The sequence below is a fragment of the Ptiloglossa arizonensis genome, chromosome 9 (genome assembly GCF_051014685.1).
Source record: "Ptiloglossa arizonensis isolate GNS036 chromosome 9, iyPtiAriz1_principal, whole genome shotgun sequence".
In the NCBI taxonomy this organism is placed as follows: domain Eukaryota; kingdom Metazoa; phylum Arthropoda; class Insecta; order Hymenoptera; family Colletidae; genus Ptiloglossa; species Ptiloglossa arizonensis.
In genome coordinates this window covers 19,653,579-19,679,657 of record NC_135056.1, presented here as the reverse complement: position 1 = coordinate 19,679,657, position 26,079 = coordinate 19,653,579, and the positions used below count along the sequence as shown (strand labels likewise).

At 53.8% G+C, this 26,079-nt stretch overlaps 1 protein-coding gene across 32 annotated transcripts in view; it reads right to left on the bottom strand.

Annotated features, from left to right (window-relative positions):
* Window positions 1-26,079, bottom strand: part of LOC143151710 (uncharacterized) — a 217,353-nt gene that overhangs the window by 45,878 nt on the left and 145,396 nt on the right. For 6 of the 32 annotated variants that reach the window (XM_076321093.1, XM_076321085.1, XM_076321088.1 and 3 more), the window contains exon 2: window positions 12,034-12,117. The exons of 15 other annotated variants lie outside the window; for them this stretch is intronic. In XM_076321093.1, the coding sequence (XP_076177208.1) occupies window positions 12,034-12,117 (84 nt within the window). Of the gene's footprint in view, window positions 1-12,033; window positions 12,118-20,726; window positions 21,005-22,182; window positions 22,630-26,079 lie in introns of those variants that run through there. 11 more of the 32 variants (XM_076321076.1, XM_076321094.1, XM_076321083.1 and 8 more) reach the window with 9 other exon arrangements.

Genomic DNA, 26,079 nt, shown 5'->3' with positions numbered 1-26,079 from the left:
GGCGCGAGAACCGGGCAAGAATTTTCGAGCAACTTCGCGTGGATCGAGCTACCCTAAAGCGGGTTCGTATCGCCCATCGGACGTTTTCCGCTCGATCGGTTCATCGAGTACGTTTGTTCTTTAACGGTGTATCTCGGCGAGACGCGATAACGGTCCATTCTCTCGACGACGATAAAAACGAGACGTCCTTCGAAACGAAAGACAATGCTCTGACTGGGATATCGCGTAGATTCGACGGAAATAAAAGACGAATCGTGGCTAACTCGGTTCGCGACGACGAACGAGGTATCGCGTCGTGGATAAAAAAACCACTGGTCGCGACTGGATGAAAAAGGCGCGCGCGTAATTACGCTACGATCGAACGAAGCACGGCTGTAAAGCTGTTCCCGGATAGGCCCCTCCTTCGAGCCATAAATCGTAGTTTTCCAAAGAGCGACGGTTCGTCGAAAAATCGACTCGCGGGGAAGCTTTCGACGAAGGTCGTTTATCCAACTCGACGGCCAACGAGATCTTCTCGACGATAGAGAACAATCGGAAAATTTGTCGGGTCATTAGCATCGGAGCGACGGAGCGTCCGACGGTCTGGTACGTCGGCCAAGTCCATCCGCTATTCCACCTGCTGTCCGCGAACCACTGATTAATGGTTATCACTGGCCAGCAGCCTGGCGTCGCGTCGTGTTCCTACGCGACGACGAACCGAACGATCGTTCGTGCGTTTCGACGGGGGAGCGTCTTCGAAAACGTTGGAAAATTCACCCTCGAGTGTCAGATTTCGCGCGATCGATCGTCGGGATTAATTATGGTCGAACCGAGGCGTACGCGTATCGACGACAGACAGCAACTTCACGCACAGATCAGGAAATACGGACCGTATTGGGTCAGACGTTCCGGTCAGCCGCGTTCTACTTACTCGTGGCACCCTGCGTTTACATTGACGGGGTATTCTCGCTTTTCTAGCGGAATTATCGAGAATTTCTAGGAATACGAAACTTTGGGAGTACGTTTGTACGCGATTCGAGCAGGTAAGAGATGAGAGTGAGAGAAGAAAGTATCTTTACGTACGAGGAACGGAAAGGAAATGTGTAAAATCGTGGAACAGTGTTTCGAAGCGAAATGTTATCTCTTCGACCTAGAATTTTTCATTTTCGGTTAGGACAAAGTACAACAATCGCGATAAACGATAAATGAGAGAAACCGCGAAGGAAATGTAAAACGGAAGAGTACGAATATCAAGGCAGGAACTTTCGAGAGCGCGTTTTCCTACCTGCCTCTAAATATTCGAAAGGGCGAAATAATAAAATGTTGCGTTCTTCGGACCATTCTCGGCGAAAAAAAAAAAAAAAAGAAAACCCCCCGTCTGGGAAGTAGTTAATGGAAACAGAGTCCTTAAATTATTCCAACTGTTTGAATTTCTGGCTCCCGTTACCGAGCGAATTTTCTCTCGTTTACGAGTCGGTGCTCGTCCTCGAGGGACGAGGGAATTTTTCCCGGACGTTTTGAAAAAACTCGATCGAGGTTTTAACGCGAGCCGGAAATTCGATCGAAAGAATCGGACGCTTCGTTGTTACCTCGTACGGAAACAATCCGAGCTGTTCGTTCCTTGCGACGAAGGAAAGGAAGAGTGTAAGAAAATAAATCGGACAGGAGGGAAAAAAAGAAACACCGAGCGGAAGCGGCTTGTAAATATGCAGGGCGAGGTGTATCGACGCAAATTCGCGAGGGCGGGGCCGGTACGGGCCCTAGGTGGCCGTACACACAATCTACATGTAAATTACACGGCCAATCACCGGGGCACCGCGTCGCTTGTCCCGATAAAAATCTCAGCAAGAGGAGACCGGGTCGCGGGAACTTTAGCGAGATTCCCAGCACGGCACACATCGAGAGTGTGTGCCTTTGGGCGTCGTCGATACGCGGCGGGGGTCAGCCGCACCGGGAAATACCATCGAGATGGAAGAGTATCGGACGAATGGCGGCGCGGCTGATTTTACGTACGATTGGATCGCAATAACCCCCGGCACAATGGAAACGGTCCGACCAATCGTTTACGAGAGAGCGAAGCGTCGATACTAATAACCGGCCGAACGGATCGTGGATCGTTTCAGCGACGCAACGATCTCTCGGACACCGACGAGAACGATCGTCTACGAAAAAGCACGCGTCTCGAACACCCTACAAAGTACGGAACGAGAAAATCTTCCTCGACTCGAGAAAAATTAAAAAGAACTATCGTCTTTCCTCGAAATTTCACCAAGAGCAACCTTTCCCCTTTCGATGTTCGCGTTGTTGTTCTACGCGGAACTTTTCCTCCGATACGTTGTACTCGTCAATGGAGGATAAAGTCGTTAACCGTTACAGGTTAAACGCGCTCGAGTAGGCTAGGAAGGGTCTGGTAGATCCTCTTGGAACGCGTTGCGTGTCGTCGCTCGATGTAGATCGACTGTTTTTTAATCGGATCGAAAAAGGAGAGTACTTACGCAACGGGGGAAAATAGCGTGATTTAAAAAAGAAATCAGGGTACTCGGTGTATACCTCCGAGCGATGTTCTCGAGATTTTCATGCACGACCGTGAGGGAGTTTCCGTGAAAATCGTGCTCGTCGTGTCTGAATTCGGTACACCGCGTGCAGTCTTTTCCCTCGGTGCAACGAAGAGACGCTGGTGCATCGAGTAGCGCGCAAGTGCATCGAGTAGGTCGCCTCGGAACGGTTCGTCCCGTTGCATCAGCCCGTATCAGTGGAAGTGGCCTTACCGCGTCGGACCAGTGGAAAAGACGCGGACGCAACAGAAATCCGGCCCCGAGTAGAAAAGTCGAGCAAGAAACGGACTTGGCGGGAGCGGAGCTAACGGACTGGCGGGTATACACGAACACCGCGCTGCATCGCGTTAAACGGACGTGTACACGTTCCGACGTACGGAATTCACGAGTCTCCCGGTCTGTTATGAAAATTGGCCGACGTGGAAGCCGGGGAAATTTCATTTTCCGTCCGCGTTAACGAGCGTGGGAAAGATTCCAACCCGGGTAGACAAAAATCTCATCGAGCGCTGGCACGAGCAATTTAGAACGAGGATGTCAATCGACGTTCGAGATAACTGACAAGGGAACGTCGAGATAACGACCACGGAAACGGGACAGGGAAAGGGGAAGACGATCGTTCTTTCCCGAGTAGCTTCCCGCCAGATCGGTTAATTCTTCGGCAGCTTTGGTGCTCGACTCGGAGAGTCGATAATAATTTTCGAGACGGTGTTTTCGCGATTGGACAATCTTCTACGAGTAAAGAGCCCGTCACGATTTCGTGCTCCTGGACGAATCCTGGAGCTCGAGTCGCGAATTTTATTCCACTTTCCAGCTATTCTTTCCCGTTGAGCGTTGGAAGAAATTTTGCGCGATCGTTTTTCTTCGAAAGTTCCAAGTCGGCCTCTCCCACGCGAAAGGGGAAAGATCAGCCGAGGAGAAAATCTCGTCGCGTTCTCGATCGATTAACCGGTTTCGATCCAAGGGCAACAACAGTGACGCGTCGAATCCGCTAACCCCCGGCCCGTGTCAGCGAGCGAGGACACACGTGTCCTGAGAGTGTCGTGTAAACGTTCCGCGTGCACGTGTGTCCACGCACGTCGAGCAGAAAGAGCGGCCAAAGGATATCGGGGCTGCGGTCCCAGTTACTACGCAATAGAATTTCATTACAAGTTCCGCGTAAGCCACGGCCGCCTCCGGGAGCAATATCACCCGGCATGAATTTCCACTCGGCGAAAGCTTCGAACGTGGCCAGCTACGCCTCTTATTACACCTCTGGCCCGGTAAACCGAAAATAGCGTAAACGTGGCCACCGATCGGGCTCGAAGGTCGCTTTGTACGAACGTTCCCGGTGGACACGCGACCATTTATCGTTCCGTAAAACACACGAGCGAGATCGACTCGACCGTGCGAAAGGTAATTCTAAAGCGCGCGCGATCGTTGCAACCATGAGTGGAACCTCCGTAAGGTTCGCGACCTCTCGCGGAAAACAACTTTTTTCAACGACTTTCGAAGATAATCTCACCGCGTTCACGGTCCACCGACACACGGATACGTCGGAACCGTTTCGCAGGGACTAATATAGCCCGTGCGATGTTAACCTTTTTACCGCTGAATAACGATGGGAAAAGCTCCTGAATTAATTGCACGATTTATTCATCGATAACGGTACTCGTAAATGTATGCGAAAATTGAACGAAGAATTAACGAGGCTTCCAGAATTCGAGACCGACTGGGAAAGCTTTGTGTATATTTTTTTCTCTCGTCGAGGATCCGAAACGATATCGTCTCGAGTGTATCGAAACGAAGAGGTCGGCCTGGAAGCTTTTCCGAACGGTATCGTTCGAAAAGAGAAGGTGAAACGTTTTCCTTGGGCGAAAATAAGATTTCCCTCGCGTTCGAGCGAGGATCCGCGCTTTCGAACGCGCGTTAAGGTTGCGTTCGCGAGGAATGCGCTCGCGTGTCGATACACCTGTGCATCGACACGCGCGATGAATCGTCGGGTTCGCGATATCTTGAACGTTCGAGCGTGTCGTAGGCCGGGTGGAAATGAAACTTCGTCGAGCGGGTAATAATATTTCCCTTCGCGACGATGAAAAAAACGGTTGGCCCAGATTGGCCCGCGCCAGTCCAGCCCGTGGGAGGAGATCGATAAACAGGACTCGAGACTCGCCGTGGAGGCGAATCCGTCGAGGAAACGTATGAGAAGTTTCCGGAGCGATAACTACCTCGCGGAAGCTGGACCAATAATTCGGCTCCGTTCGGAAGTTCGGTCCGGATCGGCCTCGATGAAAACTCGTTCCACCGTGTAACCGGGCGTCGCTGGAACTCGGAAAATGGAAAACAAGATAACGCGGCAACGGCAGCGACGAGGAAGAACCGAGGAGGAAACTTTCCCACGTTCTCGTTAACGGGGACATTAATTATGGAGAATTTTTTCTCCGCCTCTGCCGGGAAGACAAGAACGAGGAGTTGCGGCTGGTTTTCCGCGCCTAACGGACTAAAAATAATTCGATCGAGGCGATGTACTCTCTCGCGAGCCTCGTTTCCCTGGCCCTTGCCACTCGTTACTCCAATCCCCTTTTCGAAACTCGCGATCGTTCCAACCACCTTCCCTTTCGAACGTGCCGAAGTGTACTTTGGCCGTGGTTCGTCCACGCTTCGTCGAACGAATGTTTTTTCCTTCGACGAGCACCTCGCCCGATTTATCTATCGTCTCGTTCGCGTTTCGCGTAACGCGACGAAGACCTATGATCACAATGGATTGAACTTTTCCGCCCTTAATCGTCCGTAATCGACCATTCGGTCTATTTACTTACGTCGGCTTGTTTGTGTAATAACTTTTACGTTAGGTTTAACGGTGCTTCGCCATTACGCAAGTTGCCCCGTATACGTCAACGAGTGTACATACATCGTACCCACGTGCGTAACGAAGACTTATAATAATACTGATACGTCGCGTTGTAACTTTCTCCTCGTTGGACGTCCATCTTGATCCCGTTTCTCGCATCGGCTAGTACGCGCGATAACTTTCGGCTCGGAATTAACGGTGTCTCGATACTGCTCGGGTTGTTCCGTGTATACGAATATAATAAGAAAAATAAGAAGAGTATTGTACGAATAACAACGATCCATCGCGTTCCTCCTGTATCTTGATCTCTCTTTACCGCGACGTCTCGTCGGCGTAACAAGTTTGAATTCGAATCGAACAATGTCCCGCCATTACGCAAGTTGTTCACCGTGCAACGATAAATGTGCACCGCACGTAACGAAGATCTATAATAATTGCAACAATGATACGTTGCATCGTCCCCGTTTCCAGCCGGTTCCATCGCTCGGACGAACAATATCCAGTTATTAATTTCACCGGCGAAAGATTCGAACGAGACGCGGCCTCGAGCTCGAATAATTGCACGACACCGGTGTGTCGCTCTCACCGTGGAACAGCTGCGCGGAAAACTGCATTGTTCGCGGGCCTGTTTCGAGGGAAACGAGCAGGAAACCGAGCCTCGACGGACGTCGTCCTGGTCGTCGAATCGCCTCGCGTCCTCCCGGGGAGTAATTGCGACCGGAGTCGATCGATAAGGCCGTCTTGTCCCTATTTCGGAGGATCTTTCGTGGGCCTCGATCGCGTTCCTCCACTGGACAAAACCGATGCTCCGAGTCGCGGAAGAAGAAAAGGACTGGAAATGAATTCTCAGATCGCAGACACAAAGTCTCCGCGAGAACCGATGATTCGTCTCGTTCGTCCCACGAGACGACGAGTTAACCATCGTCCACTCGGCGGAGGACATCGACGACTACGACGACTACGACCGGAAGATTAAAAAGCCGAAGAACCGGGAACGAACGAGATCGAACGTCTTCGAGGAACGATTATTTATTTCCAGGAGCGCGGAGGGGCGAGAGGGTGCGCAAGACCGTGGCCAGCAACGGATAAATTGGACGCGTCGAAAATGCGCAAGGAAACTCGTTAGGAGGGCAGATTTAACGACCTGTTATTAACGAGGAGGCCAAAGTATCCGAAGACTACAACCGGCCGAGTGGATGGAACGGTTATAAATTGCTACCCCTGGATTCCGCCGCGTTAGCCGACGCGTTGCCTTCGAAAATTATACTCCCCCACCACGGACCGTGGGCGGTGGAACGATTTGTCCCTGTGTCCCGCTCCCCTACCCCTTGGTCACGCGATCTTTTATTATTAGCAGCGCGACGCGTTCGTTAGCGCGGTTCGCGCTGCGTTGCATAAATGATTGATGGCTGGTCGAGGAAAGGAAGAGGGAAAAAAAAAAAAGAAAAAAAATACTCGGTAATTGTTGCACGGACCGCGGCGTTTCGCCGAGCTCGAGTGATAGATAGCCAATGGAGGAGAAGAAAGAGGGGCGAGGATCTCCGCGCAACACGTTCCGCCTTAATTCCTCGTCACGATTGTTTCGTTGCAACCGACCGAACGGGTCTGCGCATCGATTTTGCGACTCGCCACGTTTTACGCGAGGAGCTGCAACTTTCGCGCGAATAGAACCCCTTACCGTGTCAAAGCGGAGGTAGATTCGGTAAAATCCGTGGAAAAAGCGGTTCGATCGTCGGTGGACGTGTGCATTTTAATCGTCGGTTAAGATCGTACGGGAGTTTATCAACGCCGCTCGAAAGGAATAGCTCTCACGCGATCCCGTGCGTTCACCTGTCCGTCCAATCGAACGCAAAGTAAACGAAACGTGGCACGAGAGCTGGAACTCGCGAAACGCTCGTAAATCGTTGGGAGAACTTTTTCCGCGAGTATCGCACGGCAACGCGATCGCTATACGAAACGCGCGCGCGCTAAAACGAGGGAAGGAAGCGAACTCTTAAAGGGGCGAGCGTCGCTCGAAGTTCGAAAACGATTCGGGGCTCGATTCGGCGTCGAATCGAAAGAATCTTTTCTTCTCCGGGTTCTCGAGGGCCTTCTTCTTTGTCCTCCCATCCCACGTTCGTTGTTCGAAAGGGACGTTTAACAGCAGAACCATCGCCCGCGCCAAGTGTGCCGTTCTCCACTCGTTCCGCAGTCTGTCGGTCAACCGGCTGGGTTTCTCGCTCGACGTCTTCTTTGAAGTCTGTGCCGTCGCTTTCGACCGCGTTTCGCCACGTCAGACCGACGAGCACTCTCGTCAACGTCGTGCCTCTCTCGCGCGTGCAGAGAGGAGAGGAGAGGGAACGTAGACGCGTAGCATCGCGAACGACCAGGAATGTCGGGCACGTCGCGAATATCGGGAAACTGAGAACACGCAACCTACGCTTCGCGAGTCGGATTTAATTAAAACACCGAGGGGGAGGAGGAAGTGGAGGAAGTGGAGGAAGCGGAGGGTGGAGGTTCTCGCTGTTCCCTCGAAGGAGGATGGAACCACGTTCCCGAGTAGACGGTTCCGCGGTTGATCAACGTCTTGGAAGTAACGAGTGCGAGCGATCTTTCCGGAGACCCCGGGTCTCCGAGGACCGCCACGGGAAATACTACCAGTCACGTGCTCGTAACACGGAAACGAAAGAGGGGAGGGGGTGTCGTCGCGTATTCTCGAGCGCGGAGATTAGTTTTCCAGCAATGTACACGGTTGTTACTCCCGGTTACTCGAAATTACCTCGATTAGTCCGAACTAAGAGCGTTCCAACGCCCGCGACTCGAACGGATCGGAGAATCGAAGCAGCGATTCCGCGCGTAGAAACGCGGACGAAAGCGTACTCGAGACGACGTACGCGTCGAACACGTGGGAATGTGACTGAAGGCCCGCGCGAGCAAACAATCGCGCAGGTAGGTGGCTCGAATCGTACGCGTTAGGTACCCCTTTTGCCTCGGATCGGTAAACCGTTGAATAACGCGACTTTGCGGACGGTTTTGCCCTCGGAGTTTAGTTTCCGTATTGTGGCGACTGTCGAGACTTTGCACGGAGTGTATTATGCAACGAGAGAGATTCGAGGCGAACTCGCGAACTTGGGGTACAAAGACCGAGTCGAGGACCAATGGACACGTGGTTCCAAATTACGTTTCCACGTTTCAGAAGACAATCGTCGGACTCGGGGTTCGAGGACCCACATCTACGCAACGTTTCTGTGCCACGTGGCTCCGAAACGCGCTCTCGAGATCGTTCCGAGTTCGAAACCACCGCTCTCGGACCCGAGATCGAAGATCGTATCGAGGACCGACACCTGTGCCCCGTTTCGCGCCACGTGGCTACGCGAAACGTGTCTCGAAGATCTCTCCGGAGTCTCCTCGATCGTCTCTGGACCGAGAACAAGAACGGATACACGTCGACGTACGACCGACGAGCCGTGAACACTCGACGAACTCGAATCTGGATGACGCAGCCTTTGGCATACGTCCCGAATTGATCAGCTGAGCTCGCGCGACCGAGTCGCATCGTCGAAATTACGAAAACTCGAAAGCTTCCTCGGAATTGGACGTCCCGCGATCCTTTTCTCGATTCTGTCCTCGACCGGACTCGACGAGAGCTTTCGAAAGTACGTCGCGTCGAATTTACGAAGAGAGAGAGATGGAGAACGTCCTGGACCTCGAGAAACGAATTTTTCCTCGCTTCGTTCCTTCCAAGAGCGCAACCCGTGCCCTTCGATCGGTCTCGGTTTTACTCGAGAATTCTTAGACGATAAGGTCCGCATCGTTCGTTCGACGAATCGCGATCAAGTTCCCGATCGTTCCTGGCCTTAAAAATGTACGTCGACCGAGAGTCGGGGAGAGAGAGAGAGCGAACGAAGACATCGACGGGGAGAACGGGGGAGTTCGATCAGCGTGGAATCCGTGATTGCGGGTAAGGGCAGCGGCCAAGAAAAAATAGAAGAGGAGGAACGACGAACGTCCGCGGAGAAGTTCGGAAAGCCACGTTTCTCTCCCGCAGGACGAGAAATTCGATTTGCCGGTGCTCGTGTAACAACGTCGTCGAACGTTTCTCAATTCATCTCGCGTGCGTTCGAACTCGCGCGCTACCGAGCCGTTTTAAATTATTCGCGAATAAATCGAAAGAAGTCGTACGCCCGACGAGCTGCGGGCGAGCCACGGAGATGTTAGACAACGAGAGGAAGAAAGAGAGAGGGAGAGAGAAAAAAAAGGAAACGTAACAGAGAAAATAATAAAGAACGCACAGTGACTCGCAAGAGTTACCCGACGTAGTCACGAAAAGGTTAACAATACACCTTGGCGAACAATGAAATAGTCATTGTCGTAAAAGCTTTCCCCGTGCTGTAATTTCCGACAAACCCGACTAAACGCGTATGGAAAAAAAAAAGATAAAACGTATCGCGAGCATTTCGCGAACAGTGGCTCGCACGATTCCCTGGAAATCGGAAAACTAGCGCTGGTCGAGGTATTTCTGGGTCATCCCCCGATACATAAATGCCACTAACCGAGGGAAGGAAACTATTAACGAAATGCATCCTCCCATCGGCGATCGATCGGCAACTAGGCGGAGAAGAAGCTTCGCGATTCGCTATGTACCATCTGTTCCTGTTCCCGTGGAACCCGCGCATCCATCTGCAATTAGCAATTACCATAATTCAGGACGGAAGCTTCCTTTGGAAGTGGGAAATGGCTACAATCTCCGGACGAGATACGCGATAATGCGGGAAATTAATCGCGAAACGAAGAAAAACGGGCGGAGGAGCCTGGACGCGGGCGAAAAAAAAAAAAAAATCTTTAAACGACACCGACGGAGCGTTGGAAATTTCGCGAGAGTGTAACCGCGATGATTCGCGGTATCGTTAAGTGTGAAACGACCAGACGTTTCGATTTCGCTTTCCGTTCGTTGGACGATTATCGCGCACCGTGGAACAAAAGACGCGGATTCGATTCGCTATCGTTCGCGGACGATTGTTCGAAGACGATCCTTCCGGGCGGATACTATAAGTTCGTTGAAAGTTCCTCCTTTTGTTCTTAGCTGGGCCAACCCCTGTAACGAGTTCCCGACGATCGATTCGTCAACGCGTACCCCGATCCAATGCACGCGGAACCCGAACCACCGGAAATCACCGTTCACCGTGACGAAATTCCGCGAAGACGCGATTCGAGCCTTCGAAATCATCGAGAGGTGAAGCTCGCGCGCGGCCCGTATTTCGTTCCGTCGTTAAAGATGCATCTGTAACTCGATTCACAGCGCGGATCGTTAATTAGCACTTGCCACGGTTAATTAGCATTGGAAGCACGATGGAAGATTCCGTTGCTCCGCAGCGGGGCAAGAAGCACGGGTCTCTAATGTTCGCGAAACGTTCGATCGAGGAGCCTATTTATCGCGCGATGAGGAGGACGAGGAGTAGGAGGAGGAGGATCTTACGTAAGAGATAGCGCTCGATAGAAGGAACTCTTACGAAACGCCGTGGAATTACGCGAACGGTGTCTCTCGTTTTCTTTTCCACGTCTCTTGATTCGACATCGCGAGAAGAAGACACCGTGCGACACGTCCGCGAGAGAAATACGTCTTTAGGCTCGCGGAGCCCGTTTTCGCGATAACGACGACGTTGTTGAATTTTAATTAATTCACGCGATACGAAATCTTTTTCAAGAATTCTCATCGTTCGAGGCTTTTTTCAACCGAGAAGGCGGCGCGTACCGTCGGGTAGCTGGAAAAAATGCGATCGAGCGACACGGGTCAGGGGAGATCGCGTTCGAATCGGCGAAACGCCTGTTTGCGACAGTAACCTCGTTAAATGGTCGTTAGCGCGTGCGAAATCTTGCATAAAAGATTCTCGTCGAGAGTTCGCTCTCGTTAAGAGTACGGAAGCGTTACCGAAACATTCTGTACCGAATTCCGTTTGTCTCCGAGCGGAATTTCGCTAAGAGTTTCGCGAAAGAGTTCTACGAAAGAGATCCGAAAGGAAAGAACGTTGTTCCACGTTTGGTCGATCGTCGGTAGCGCAAATGTTGTTATCTCGATGGGTCGGTGATCGAGTTCAGCGATCGAAGAGCACCTGGTCGCGATCATCGAAGCGCCGGGAGCACGGCCAGGATTCCCGTCGCGATATCGTTACCGAATCGATGAACGGAGGACCGGAGGAGGACGGAGGAAACTCATTTAGCACCAGGAATCCAGCCACGCGACCGCATTCACGACCGACAATAAAGACGTCGCGCGATATAAGTTTAATTGGTACTCGCGACGGGGGCTTGTTCCAATTACGAAGAACGACGCCGTTCGTCTACGAAGAGCGTAGACAATTCCGAGACCCGCGTCGACGGGCCGCGAACAATAGGCGCCATTTTGCTAAAACGCGGGACGAAAGCGAAGATCGCCCGTGCCCGAACTCTCTCCGTTCGCGTTTTCGAAAGAGAGTCTCGAGAACTTCCAAGATTGGACGCTCGGCCACGAGTGGCGAAGGCCTTTTAATTTGGCACAATGGCAAAACGAGCGCGAAGCGGGGGGAAAAAAAAATATAGAAGGAAAAGTAAAAAAAAAAAAGAAAAAAGCGGTAACGACCACCGAAACGTTACGGACAGCGTCCACGGGATTCCTCGACCGCGCGGAATTCCCCGTATTCCGCGTGCATTTCCTACCTTTCTCGCTCGCTCGTTTCTCGGCCTTACTCGTCCCTTGGGATCGAATACCCGAACCTCGTAACCCTCTCGGCGGATACTCACCTGCAACGGAAAAAGAACGGAAAATTAAACGACCGATGGCGCCGGTACATCCTACACATATATATATACATATTCGCGATACGCAGCCGCTCCACGGATAAGTTAATATCTTCGGAGCTCTTCCGGATAATCTCGATACGCGGATTCCGATCGAAGCCGTGGTTTATTGCGTCGGTACGTCGAATCTCCCGAGACCACGGCCGTATTATTTACGATCCGTGGATAGAGAGATCGACGAAACTTCACGCACCGGGGACGAGCGGAATTTGTATCGATGCTCGTTCCGAACGAGACACCCGCGAACCGTTGATCGTCGAACGATACACAAAACTCGGAGGAGACGCGTCGCGACGAACGACTCTTCCATCGAACGCGTACTCGTTCGTACGTGCACGATACTCCGCTCGTCTGTTCTCGAGCGATTCGCTCGAAGTTGACCGTGTCACCGCGATTCGATGAAACTTCTCCGGTTCGCGTTACCTCGACCGAGCGCAAAGTTGTCCGGTTTTCCGTTTCGTCGTCGTAACTTCGTTGAGCGGATGGTCGCGCAAAGTTGCGTAAAAGTGTACGAGGCGTGCCCGATTCTGTTTAAAAATTCCCGCAAGTTTGCGACCGCCCGCCACTGGCCTATTTGGTAGTAAAATAACGAAAATGTTGCCGCGTCCGCGAGACGGACATTTCGAACGCAGATGTATTCATGGACGCTCGAAACCCGGGGACAATCTTTTCGCCCGGAGAAGGCGGTTATCCGCTTTCAGGAGAAGAGTATCGAGGGTCTCGTCTCCGTCTTCTCAAGGAGAATTATACGCGCGCGAGAGTCGCCCGATGGTTTTCAAGTCGGGAATTCATCGCGGGACAACGTTGCGTCGTAAGTTCGAATACGTTGAGAAGAACGGTGAGTTAAAATCGTCCGAGATATTAAAAGAGGCTCGGTATACGTCGAACGCGTTCTTGGAATTTTCCATTTCCAATTTCTCGACGGTCCACGTACGTTCCATCCCGGAGGATTTCTCACGAGTCGAAAGTTGGTTACGCTGTTCGAAGCGTTGCGTTCGAGCCGTCTCGTTACGCGTATCGTCGTACGTAACTCGTGTTAGCTTCGCAGGACCGAAGAAGTACGCGTCCAATCGCTTTAGAAAAAAAAATAAAGTCGAAGGACTCGGTGGGTCGAGAAATATCTCGATGCACCAAGTTCGACTCGGCAATCGGTACGCGACGACGGAGAAGGCGTATTCGAGTCGATGCACGCTTTATCCAACCGATCGGGGAACTGGATCTCGGAGTACCCCGACGGGTGCGGGTTTCCTAAAATCGCGGCAGTTTCGAGAGAGACGAATCGTGTATACGAAAGCAGAGCCGCGAAGAGGGTCTCGAGTGTTTCTAGTTGGCAAGCCGCGAGCCAGCTTCGACACTTTCGCGGCTGGAGTGCCGTGGCACCGGAAGAAAGGAATAAGACTTCTCTCTTCGTGGAAAAGATACACCCCCGGTCCACCCTCCTCCTCCTCCTTCTCCGAGCGCCTCGGAGAAGCCAGACCAAAGTCAGCGATTCCTATCCTCGCCGCGGACCACCGACTTATCGCTTCCTATAGGCCGAGCCACCCCCGAGACTCTCTTCGAGACGGAGAGAGACTCCGAGACATCTGTTCCGATCCCGACGCGACGGTTCGGTATCGGTGGCGATGAAAACGACATCGAGAAGCGCCCTCGAGGCTTTATTTTCGCTCGTCGCGTTTCTCCCGGTCGTTAACACGGTTTCGCGCCCCGTTCCGAAACGCCGAGGCGTTGATGAATCGTTGGCACGAGTTTCGCGGCCCGACCCTGCCAAAACTCTTTTACATAAGTGTTTTCCAACCGCGTTGCGAATATTTTTCGCGCGAGACTGTGTACCCAGAACCGAGGATCGTTCAAACGGGGGAATCGAAACGATGAAAATCGCGCGTCAACCCTATCCGTGAACGGTACACGACCGTATTTTGGAAACGAAAGCACCGAGATATCGTAAAGATTTCTCCAACGAAATGTACAGTGGTCTCTTCCGTGTACTCGAGGTCGGATCGATCGTCGAGCCGTCCGGTCTCGTTTCGCACGGAAAGGTCCGAGGAAAGTACACAATCCTCCTTGGTATTTGGGAGCCGAATCTCTTAATCCGTCCTGAAGATTCCTCGCGCGAAATACACGATGCGCCGGGGAATATTGGTCCGCGCAGAAGCGAACCGTTCCGCTTTCGCGTCTCGATGTTAAAACGTCGGAGGACCACGGGTGGCTCCGATCTCCCGCGGAGCAATTAATTCGGGATCGCGCGATGCAAGGAGAAACTCGGCGACGGTGAACGAGGAGATATCGAGCTCTCTAATTTCCTCGGTCCCTTGGAAAAAGAAAACTCGAGGGACGCGAAAGGCGAGCAGTAGACCACCGGAAGTATTTCTCGGGATTCTCGTTTCGTTCTCGTCGAAATCCAGGTTGCGCGAACACGCTCCGAAGGACGCGCGCTCCTGGTTCGAGTTGATCGCGAGAGGAGTAGTCCTTGCGGGAAAATTTCGCCGAGAAGCATCCGCGTGTCGCGAGCACCCGATCGATCGTAATCCCTCCTTGCGAAGGACGATGGGAACTCGGATAGAATTTCCAGCGGGGTCCTGGAGAGCGCCGGGACTCGATATCGGCGTCGCTATCCCCTGCGGTCTCCGCGGGGATATCCCGGATTCCATCGGCCACGAACTTGGAGGACGGTGAGCCCTAGGAATCAAAGATCGCCCGGGTGACGGGAATTGTTTGCGAACGGAGGACGAAAGGCGACGGACCGCTACGACGTAGACAGGAATCGCCGCGTTCCCGAGGACACGAGACGATAATTTCGATCACGGTCGGCCCAGACCGGACGAATATCGATCCCTCCTCCCTCCGTCCTCGAATTAGAATTTCGTTCGTGCACCGAAAGAGGAAACGCGCCAACTATTTTTATCCTACCTTCCGAAGATAATTCTCGTTGGAGAAACTCCTCGCGAGATTCCTTCGAGGGTCGCCTCGGTTTATCGGTTACCGAGCTCTCGACCGAGAGACGACTCGGAAACTTTCGATAAATGTATCGTAATTGTTTCACGCGTTACGATACGGTTTCGAAGAGAAAACGATCGAGTCGTCGAAGGTTTTCTCGTTTCCTCGGCTGTACGAACGTGATCCACGCGAGTCGGACGACTACGGTGCGAGCGTGGCTCCAGTTGCCAAGCGGAGGAGGGTTAACGCGAGCGTTTTAACGCACTTCCGCGTGGTAGGATTTACGATGAATCAGCGATCGATAACGGAACGGAAGCGGGTTCGTTAAACGACGCGAATCGTAGGAAGCGGACGCTATACCGCAGTGCGAGACCGCATTACCGAGCCGACCAACGCTGGGAACGCCCATAATTCACGCAGGCTTCTATAACCTAACCTCTCGCTTCCTCTCTCTCTCTCTCTCGGTGAGTCGGGTGTGCACGATATTCCAGGGGTGCGACGATGTGCGAGCCGAGGCGTGCACAACACCCTCCTTGGCCTGCATTCTCTACGCGCTGCTCCGGCTGCCGGAGACTACGCTTTCGAAACAATTACGTTGATCAACGACGAGCATCGGTCGTCGAAATCTTCCTTTGTCGCGGTTTTACTCGCTGAGAGCCGACTCCTACCGGTCGACCGTTTTGCGCCTCTCCTACGGTTGTTTCTCCGTGTAATCTCACCGCTTCGAGATTTAGCGTCAAAGTCGGCTCCGCGACGGATCGCGGTACGATCCGTCCGGGAGCGAAACACCGGAAGCTTTCTTCCCGTGTACGCGTCTCGAGGGACGAGCAGACGCTGACGTTTTAATTTAATATATGCGCCCGCCAGGGTTAAACGGTGCACGGAGAAGGATTTTTCTCTTCTCTCGAGATTCCTCCGACGCTCGGCTCAGTTTCGCGAAACCTTGGATTCGTTCGTCGGGATTCGAGCGGAAAGACGGTTATCTCGTCGTTGGAAAACGTCCGAAACATTCGCCCGGGTGTTTGCATTCCTCGAACTCGATCGCGCGAATTCTTTCCTATTCGCCGTGTCGAGTATCGCGACGCGTCGAATCGCCCGAGAATCCGCGTCGTTGGAAAAATCGTCCGAAAAATTGAACGCGACCGTTCGAAGGATCGCGAAATAAATTTTTTATCCCCTCGATGAAAAACGTTAATGCGCTTCGAAAGGAAAATTCGCCCGCGTGCGTTAAACGCGAGCAAAAAAAAATTAGGTTGACCGTGTTTGCCGCCACTGCTCCGGTTTCGGTGTATGTCGGAGTCGGCCGTGTTTAAAAATTCGAATTCGCGCGACGTTATTAATTTCGAACGCGATACCGTGAGTTTTTCAAATTCGACGAATCGTAGAAATTGCGACGCTCGAAAGGAAGTGGGTCCTCTTTCGACGGACGCGTTTCTCCGCTGCGATCGCTTCAATTTCTGTAATTACTTCGGTCGTTGAATTTTCCTCCACCGAATTCTTTCAACGGGATCCTACGTAACGTTTTCGAAGACTCGAGCCATCGTTTCGTATAGAACGAATTTCGGATCGTTCGCGCAAGCGATGCGAGACCAATACCACGAACGAACAACACGATTTGCATCGGATAATTGTTCTTTCTGGAGAATTCTCCGCGATCGTAACGACGGAACGTTCCGCGTTCCGCGGGAATGCCGAAAACGATGCATTGCGACAGGATCAGCGTCGGCGAGCTCGCGATTGTGTACTCGCCGCGAGTGTAAATATCACGGGTGAGCGTTACCGGTGACTTCTATGATCCCGTTTCACATCCGAGCAATCACGGACCGATTTCATCGCGCTTTTAGCGCCTCGACGTCCACGGACGCTATTGATCTCCCGCGGCAACCGCGCGTATCGCACGCTTCCGCATAATCCTCGTCCGAGATTACGAGCCAAAATCGATATACGCCCTCGCGACTGCCAGGAGTTGATAAAAAATTGTTCGTCGGGCACGGTGAGTACTCCCGTACGAATACTTCGAAGCTGGCTTCGCGCTTCGAAAGCTCCCTCGTGGTGCGCGAAAGCTCGCCGATTTTTCCTACGCTACGACGAACCAACGAGTACCGGAACGAGAGAGAACGAGAGAAAAAGAGAGAAAGAGAGAGAGAGAGAGAGAGAGAGAGAGAGATTCAAAAAGCTTCACCAGACGGGAAAAATTGAAAAAAAAGCACAGAAAAAATTGCGACAAAGTACCATCGAAAAGGTTGCATCGGCGCGAAAGGAAGAGAAACTTTGCGTTTCGTTCGTTACTTCGCATCGGGAAGCCGAAAGTTGGCAAGAGTATTCGTGTAAAATTGGGCCAAACGAGCAGCGAACGACGCGGAGGCAACGTTTCGGGGCGAGTCGGTCGAACGTCGGCCCAATTCCGCTTCTATCCGGCCCGATCGAACGAAACGTCGCGCCTCGGAGACGATACGTTTCGACGAGCCGGCCGCGCGCGAAACTTTCGCGCGAGAAAGCACCGCGGAGTCGAAAGCCGACTGTTGGAAGAAATACTTAAAACCGACGTTCCTTCGAGACTTTTCTTTCGAAAGCCGCGCGCTCGTGCGCGATATCGTATCCGTCTGTTACGCCGAAGATACGCGATCTTTTCCCCGTTCTTTGACCGATTTGGCGACGATTCGTTCGTTACGAGTAAACCAACGACGATCGATCGGACAGAAAGCAGCCAAGATCGGTTTACCGCGAGGAATACGCGAAACAAGACGAGAAACTATCGCCTCGAGCGCGTCGAAGAGCGATACGATACGGAATCCGTAGGCCCGTGAAAACACTTTAAAAGAAACTTGTTCGAGGATAAGGATAGACACGAACTCCCATTCGTTCCTATCGAGGAGCCAAACGGACCTAAAGGTCCTCTCGATCCGAGTTTTCCTTCGTTATTCGAAAACGAGGAACGAAAAACAAGGAAAACCAACGTCTGGAAAATTTCGTCCGTCTCCGTTCCCGAAAGATGTCCCTCGAGATACGTGGACGAGCGGAGATCACGCGTGTGCGCCGATCGTGATCGCGACGCCATTTTTTACCCGTCACGGGAAGTCTTTCGGGAATCCCGAGACGACGAGAAAAATGTACGTTTCTCTACCCCCGTTTTACCAAAAATACGAGTCACTTTCGAGAAAGTACCGATGGTCGAACAGTCGGCGCGAACGAACACGCAATTTCAATTATTTCAGTTGCGCTCAGTTCACGCGTGGATTGTAATTTCAGCGTCGAGTACGCGAACGTTATTCACTGCGTTGTAACTCGTTCTTCCTCCGATAAAGCGCGATAAATATTTAAAGTCGTACGGTTATCGGGCGTCGCCGATGTTCGTAATTTTTCACCGAGGCTCGGAAAATTCCACGAGAAACGCGTCGCAGATCCGTTAAAGAGGGACTTCACCTTGATATTAGCATAGCCACCGAAAGGCTCGCGCGCGACGTTCACGCGAAACGACCGACGCGATGAACAAACGAACGACAAATGGCTCGCAACGTATCGCTCTCTCGCGAGTGCATTCCGTGCGTTGCTAATGTTACCTCGACGTTTCTCCCGTTAGCGAAACATCTGGGTAAACAATGGTTTTCAGGAACTCGGTGGATGGACCCGGGGCTCGAGCGGACGTTCGAGCCGACTTTCGAACAATGCGTGGCTCGCGAGCGGCCAATTTAAATGGCTCGACGGGAACGAGGAGGGCTCCGGGCTTTTAAAACGTTTGTTTCGGGAGGAGATCGAGGTTCGTTATCTTTACCCGTGAAAGAGTAATCGTATCGAAACCATTATTGCACGATACGATCGTTCGAGGGATACCTGTTATTTTTTCGAAACGTTTTCTCGTCGTTGCGATTCGAAACGCGCGAGTTCTAGCTGGATGTTTGAAAAAAACCGGGAAGAAAAATCTCCGAAGAACGTCCTCCTCTCGGAGACGTTTACCCGAGACGGTGATTCGCGAGGAATCGGATCGTGTATAGGCGCAGGAGCGCAAACGGTGGAAAGCTCGAGGAGGCCGATAATGGATTCGCTCGCTCGCTCGCGGGTGCGCGTGCTTCGAGCGGTCGGGCACTCTCGTCGAAACGGAATTGTTCGCGTTTGGTTCGGCGAACGGGGCAAATTCTCGGGGGCGAGTGCCGCAAACGGTTCCCTCCTGTCGGCGAGAGCTCGATAAAAGGGAGGAAAGTCGTTGGAAGTCCGACAAAGAAGGCGAGCCACGAGAAAAGGAAGTTTCGGATCGTTCGTCGTCGCGGTAAATCGCCCCTGTTCTTTCGCAAACGAATCTTCCCCCGAAGAGACACCAAAGGACACCTCCCTCGAGTCGACGAAAGGTTAACTGTCCGTGATCCGTCCGCTTTTACTCTCCTCGCGACGATCGCCGCTACCGCGATGGAGTTCGCACCGAGCAATTTACTCGCCGGGCGATTCGAGGACGGAGGGTAGCGTCGTTTTCAAACGGGACGAGACGACGCGAGCGGTTCGCGAAACGGAAATTTCGAAAGTTGGTCTCACCGCGAACCTTCGTAATTTCCGACTGTACGCGTTGCGAAAGAACGATTCGCGGTGGTTACTCTTACGCGCGGACACCGACGCGTCGTTTGTACATTTTTTTTTCAAACGTTAGACCGTGGAGCGTTCAAAGGAACGCGTTTCTGCTCCGTACGAACGAAAGGGATCGGTGTCACTGTGGCAGCATCGCGAAAGCTTCGGTCCCGATGGGTGAGTAGTTTGTCCCGCAGCGATGATCACGGTCGGTCGAAAACTGCGTTAACGGAGCGAAAGCTCGTGGATCGACGAGATCGTACACGCTTACTTCGAAACCGAGAAAAACTCCAACGCGGGCAAACTCGGCGCGCGATACGCGCAGCACTGGCACACTCGGGGAGTCGTGCCCGGATTTCTTTCTTTTTTTTTTTTTTTTTTTTTTCGAGCACCGCCACTCGCGTCGGAGTCGAGTGCGCCGGAAAGGCAAACTAGTCCGCCTCGCAGACGCCGTCAAGTTTTTCCTTGATTTTTTTCCCCCTTTTCCTTTTTTCCGTGTGTGCTCGTTGCCACGAGCTCTCGCCCCGTGTTTACGATTTCGCGGTAAACGCGCCGTACACACGGACCGTACGGAGCGAGTCCGCGAGAATCCATAAAAATAAACGGGCTCGTTTGTCCGAAAACTCGCTCGCGACCGTAATTTCCCTCGATCGAACCATTACCGACCGCGGCGTGCACCTCCGCCCGGCCCGAACCACGGGAAACTCGATTTTCGTCGTTAATAATCGCATCGACTGCAAACACAAGGGACACTCGACGTTGCCAACCGTACCGTTAATCGTTCCCTGTCGCTCGGGAGAATTAATTTCCCTCGAAAAAGAGTATCGTTTATTTCCGTACGTACCGTTCGACGTACGGTAAGAAAGCAATTCTCGTTCGTTCCAGTTGGTCTTTTTCGCGGCGAGTACGGTGAACGTACGCGCGAGTAAATCGTCATGCACTACGCGCTAAGTAGGGATCGTCGAAGAGAGACAGGAACGAAACGAGGGGTCGTGCTTGCTTGGTTGGTTGGTTGGTTGGTTGGTTGAATTCGTGCGTGCGTACGTGCGTGCGTGCATGTGTACCTTCGTCGCCAGAAGTTGAGGAGTTGTCCTCTGGTTCGGGCGACGATCCCGGGGACCCGGGAGACTGTCTACCGTGTCTCGAGTCTGTCCGGCCGTACTCGAATCCGCCGGTCGTTCCCGATCCCCTGTTGTTGTCTTCGGACTGTCGTCCCTTGTCGGGGGACAGCGATCGTCCGCCGTCCCTCGAGTCGCCCGGAAACGAGCCACGCTTCCCGTCCCTTGCCTCGAGGCAACCCGACGATCTCTCGCCGAACTCGGTGGGCATCGCTGAACGCTTCCTGGGGATTCCGTGACGGGAATACGTTTACGCGTCGATGGATCGAACGTGGACTCGCCCGTTGCCGGGGCGATCGGATCGTTAACCGGGCCACGATTCGACGAGAAACGCGACTCTCGGCGCGGAAATCGTGCCTCGCGATAAACTTCGATCGAATCTCTCTCTCCGCTCCTCGTCGACTCGATCTCGACCGGACACCGTGCTGGATCCTCGTCCTCGATACCCGTTCGGGTTCACGGTTAACGCCAAACGAGCCGAGTACCGTGGAAAACTGGACGAGGATCCGAGCCCGATCGGGCCACGAGAGCTTTACTTACGATTGGTCTCCGTCGCGACGCAAAACTGCGATGTGTCTCGACGAGGCGTCCCTTTCGAAACTTACTTCGCGCGAATTTTCTCGCCGATTCGACGTCGATTTGTCCCGTTATCGACAACTATGCAACAGATCCACGGTTTTGCACCTCGGGCCGACGCCGACCGACGAAATACGAGCCGCCCGTGCTTCGAGAAAAGTCGGAGAAACAATTCCCTCGTACGACGGATAACCGATTACGCGTACCTCCCGGGAGAGGAAGCTAGCCCGTCTTCCACTTTTTCAAACGGAATGGTATATCAATTTTTGCATCGAAAGATACGTTAGAATCGGAGCGCGATAACTTCTCCTCGAGACGCGCTCCCCGTACTTTGCACGCTCCAAGAGTTACGCGAGCGTAACGCGACGAAAGTGGTACGAATTGTAAACATCGACGTTTCGTTGATTCCTTTTCCAACGTCCGACGGTACGACGGAAATATCTACTAGTGCAAAGTGGGCGAAATCCGATCGAGAAACATCGCGACCAGAAATCTAACCGAAAACGCGAAAACGTGTACTCCGTTTTTCGTTTAAAGGGATTCGATGGTCGCGTGCCGTAAAAAGGTTCGTCCGGTGGTAAAAATCGGAACGAAATTTCCCCGATGGAAGCTACTATCGCGAACGTGACGCGTTTCGAGGGGGACGACACCGTGTTCGCGCGCGGAGACCATCGCAAAGAGCCGCGATTCTCGAATCATCGACGATCGTCTCCTCTCCGGGAGGACGATATTTTGGTAAGTAATCCGTTGCGCTCGACGATCGTAAAACGAGATCGAGAGCAAGGAGAGGGAGATACGCGAGGCTTTACACCGATCGTAAACGTACTCCCTGGGAGTGGCGCGATGGCTCGCGCCGGTTGGCGATCTCCTTCCGGTGAAGTCACGGAACTCGGTCGAGGTTCCCGAGGACGTTGGCTGGGGCGATCGTCTCCCGCTGGTCCCCGAATCTCGGGCCTCGAGGAAGGCGTCACAGAAATTTGCCAAATTAACGTTGGCAGTAGTCTTTGCTTCTTTGGCGGGAGATGGCGGCGGAGACGTTGGTGGCGATGGTGATGGACTTCCTGCACGACCAGAACTGTAGCACACGGCTGCCTTCCGCAAAGTCTCCCTGCACAGCTCGGAGAACATGCTGCCTCCCCCATGGCCGTGGCCCTCGCGGACCACCCCCGATTTCTTCCTCTTTCTCTTTGTTTCTTCGCCCCCTGGGCCCGTAACGTTCGCAACTCTCCTCTCGATCGGGAAGCGCGCAACGGTCCCACGCACCGATCCCCGACGAATCGTCCGACACTACATCCTCGCTCGTCGCGTCTAGATCTGAGCTTTCTGGGTTCGATCGAGTGCTCCGCAACCACGGGGGAAGGGTTCTCGGGGGAGGAAGGGACCGAACCGCCTCCGGGGGATACCTCGAGCGACCTTTCGCGACCCCGACGAGCTCTTTTCGAGACCCTCGAACGACACCGCGCTCCTTGACCCCGATTCCGAGAACACCGCGCCTCCTCCCGCTCCGTCGCGGAGTTACGCGGGAAACAAAGGATCGCGCGGCGTGTCTCGGAGAATTTCTTTTTTTTTTCTTTTTCTTTTTTTTTTCTTTTTTTTTGGCAAGAGAAAAGGGAGACGAAGATCCGCCTCGACGAAGAGTTTCGACGCTTCGATTCGCTCGGTCGCGGTGGACGCGGCTGCCAATTCCCTCCCCGGGCCGGGCCGGGTCGAGCGCGTTCGGAACGAAGAAGAAGAAGGGTCCTCGAATCGGGGGAGAGTACCGCGGACCTTTCGACGACGAACCGACGCGACCCGTGAAACGGTGTCGGTTACCGCGAGTGGATCGGGAACCGTTCCGTGGACGAAAAAAAAAAAACGTCTGGCCGGTTGCCAGCCGTTTGAAAAATTTACAACCGAGTCCCCTTCGATCGCGACGACCCACTGGTGAAACGCGAGCCCTCGACCGGAACTTTGCCGGCGAGTACGCATCGCGCGGAGCCGATGTCGATTCGATGGAAAGATTCGAGCGGAGTCACCCTCTGCTTGGGAAAACGCGGCAGAATCGGCCTTCGAACACCGGAGGAATCCAGTTCGCCTTTCGTGCGGCCGGAAACGACCCTCGAGTGTCGAGCGGAAACGCTGGAGGCCTTCGATGATGGATGGACCTTGTCCGTCACGGGTTTCTCGAGGAAAACGGCCCGAGGGTCGATCCCGCGGGGCTCCGAGTGGGAAATTAACGATACCGGTGTTACGAGTACGGTCGTGTCTGGAACCGTCCGCGCGATCCGCTCGAGAGAAAAGAGATTCAAGGGTCCGTGGGGACGGTGGTGGCGAATCCGAGCTCGAAAACCGATTTCCCCCTCGGTGGGGCAATTTGCGACCGGACGGTGGAAACGACGAGGATATCGTCGGAATGCGAGGCCACCGACGACGATCGAAGCGCGATCCGGCCGATAATCGTTGCTCGCGCGCGGAAAACCGTGCGTCGAGGCGCCGCTCCGCTCCGCGAGAGAATTCAACGCACGATCGTTCGATATCGACGCGATCGAGCGTCTCGATCCCGCGAAGATCTCACCGCCACGTGGCTACTCGCCGCGCGCACACCCTTCCGTGGAACGCGAAATCGGCTCGGAGCGGATTCCTCTCGACGCGGTCGCGCGTGAAAAAACCTCGCCTCGGCGCGGTCGCGCGCGAAACGTCCATCGGATTATCGCGTCTTGATGCGGATGCGCTTAACCGGGATAACGACGGAACACACCCCGAACGACCCCCTTCCCGATCGCTTCGGGCTTGGCACGCTCGCGTCCGCTTCCCGAATATGTCCAGATTCGAGGTTGCCTGACCGTGCGCGACTTTCGCGACCTAATGGAAATACCCGATTCCGTTGGATCGTCGCGTCGATGACGTCGACGACACGGCCGCTAACGCTCGCGGGAGAAGGGAGGAGGACACGGCCCGACACCGCAAACGTCACCGATTTGAGCTTCGTCGAGCTAACGAGAATATTATCCACGGTGCCCTTCCGCCCCTTCGTCGTCGACGAGCCCCGTTTCGGGTAACCGGGGTACTCGGTCGAGAATCGAACGCGAGAGACACCGATCGGAGAACCGATCGAAGTACGACGATGAAAGCTTTCGCGCGTTTCGTCGAAGCAACGAGGTAATCGTCAATGGGACGTGTCTTCGAAAGCATTTTGAAAAATCTGTTCGAGCGACAGAGACCGAAGAAACGAGCGCGTCGATGCAGCCGTCCATCCGCTTCGTCCCGAAGGTCGCGGATTACGCGCGTTCGACTAGAAACAGGCCGATCGAGCTACGAGCCAGCGAACGAATCATCGAGCTTCCGTCGGCTTTAGAAACCGAGCACAATGGTTACGGTTCTTCCGACGTCTGAGGCTCGTAACGGTGGTCCCGTTCACCGAGCCGCGCGCGAGACCCGCGATGCATCGATTATCGCGCGCTGCCGCCTGGTTCTTCGTTTCTTTTTTTTTTGCGCGCGGAAAGCACCGTCGAAGCCACCTACTACGAACGTTATCGACCAAGACCGCTCTCTCTTCTTCCGACACGGCCGCGGGGAGCGGAGAAACCGCGTCCCGCCACCGGAGAGACTCGCGCGCGCGTGGAAACCGGGCCGAGAAACAACGAAACGCGAGCTCCGAGGTAATTCGGTGCACCCTGTTATCCGACGTGCACCTCCAGACGGTGATTACGACGCGTTACGCGCGCCAACGATAAATCGAGCCGTCTCGAGACACCGGAGTGCGCCGCTTTCTCCGTGCAACGATCGAGTCGATCGTTATTTTCGCTCCCCTTTCGTCGAGAGACGCGCTCGCGAAAAGAAATACGCGAATGAGTCGATCGGGGAATCACCCACGTGATCGGTGTAACCGCCGAGCGTTTCTTTCGCGGCCGATCGTCGTCCGCTCGATGGAAATTTGACGGGATTCGAAGGACCGCGACCAACGAGAAACGATCAGTTTCATCGGCGAAGGACACCCTTCTCGAAGAAGGAGCCGTGCAAAAAAGAGGATCGATCGTCTCTCTTGGTAAGGACTCGAGGCGTCCTCGCGCGAAGATCGTCCCGAGGAGCGAGCATCAGGGATGACCCACGTGATGGAGCTGGCTGCGTCGCACGTAACCTCCGCTCGCCGCGATTCCCTCCGATCGAAACTCGAAAACCTAACCTCAAGGGGGGATGATATCTCCGAGCGTCGAGCGCGCACCACGACGGACCGTTCGGAAAACTTGACCCGGCACAGGATCGCGTTTACGAACACCACGGGCGAAGGGTCGAGGTTTCCCCGAAGGAATTTTTTTTAAAAAAAAGAAGAAACCTCTTTCTCTCTTTCTCGCTGTTTCTCGAGATAGAGAGAGAGAGAGACGGATACGAAAGAGAGGAAAAACGCAGGGGGGTTGCGGAGGCGTTGGAAGCGCACCTGGTCGAGGACGCGGCAGGACAGAGCACGGGTCCTCCGCGTGGCGACGCGGCACGTCATCCCGGCCAGCGGGCGGACAAACTCGAACATAGAGAGAGGGTGAACACGCACGAGCCGGATCACCTGTACACCGCACGGTCTTCGGCCGAGAACTGAGCCCGCGAGGGAGGGAGCAAGAGGGGGAGAAGGACCGACCGAGACCGAGGGCACGCCGGACGAAGCGAGAGGGACTTCGCGTCGAGTCGAGTCGAGTCGAGTCGAGTCGAGTCGAGTCGAGTCGAGGCGAGTCGAGTCGAGGCAACCCCTATC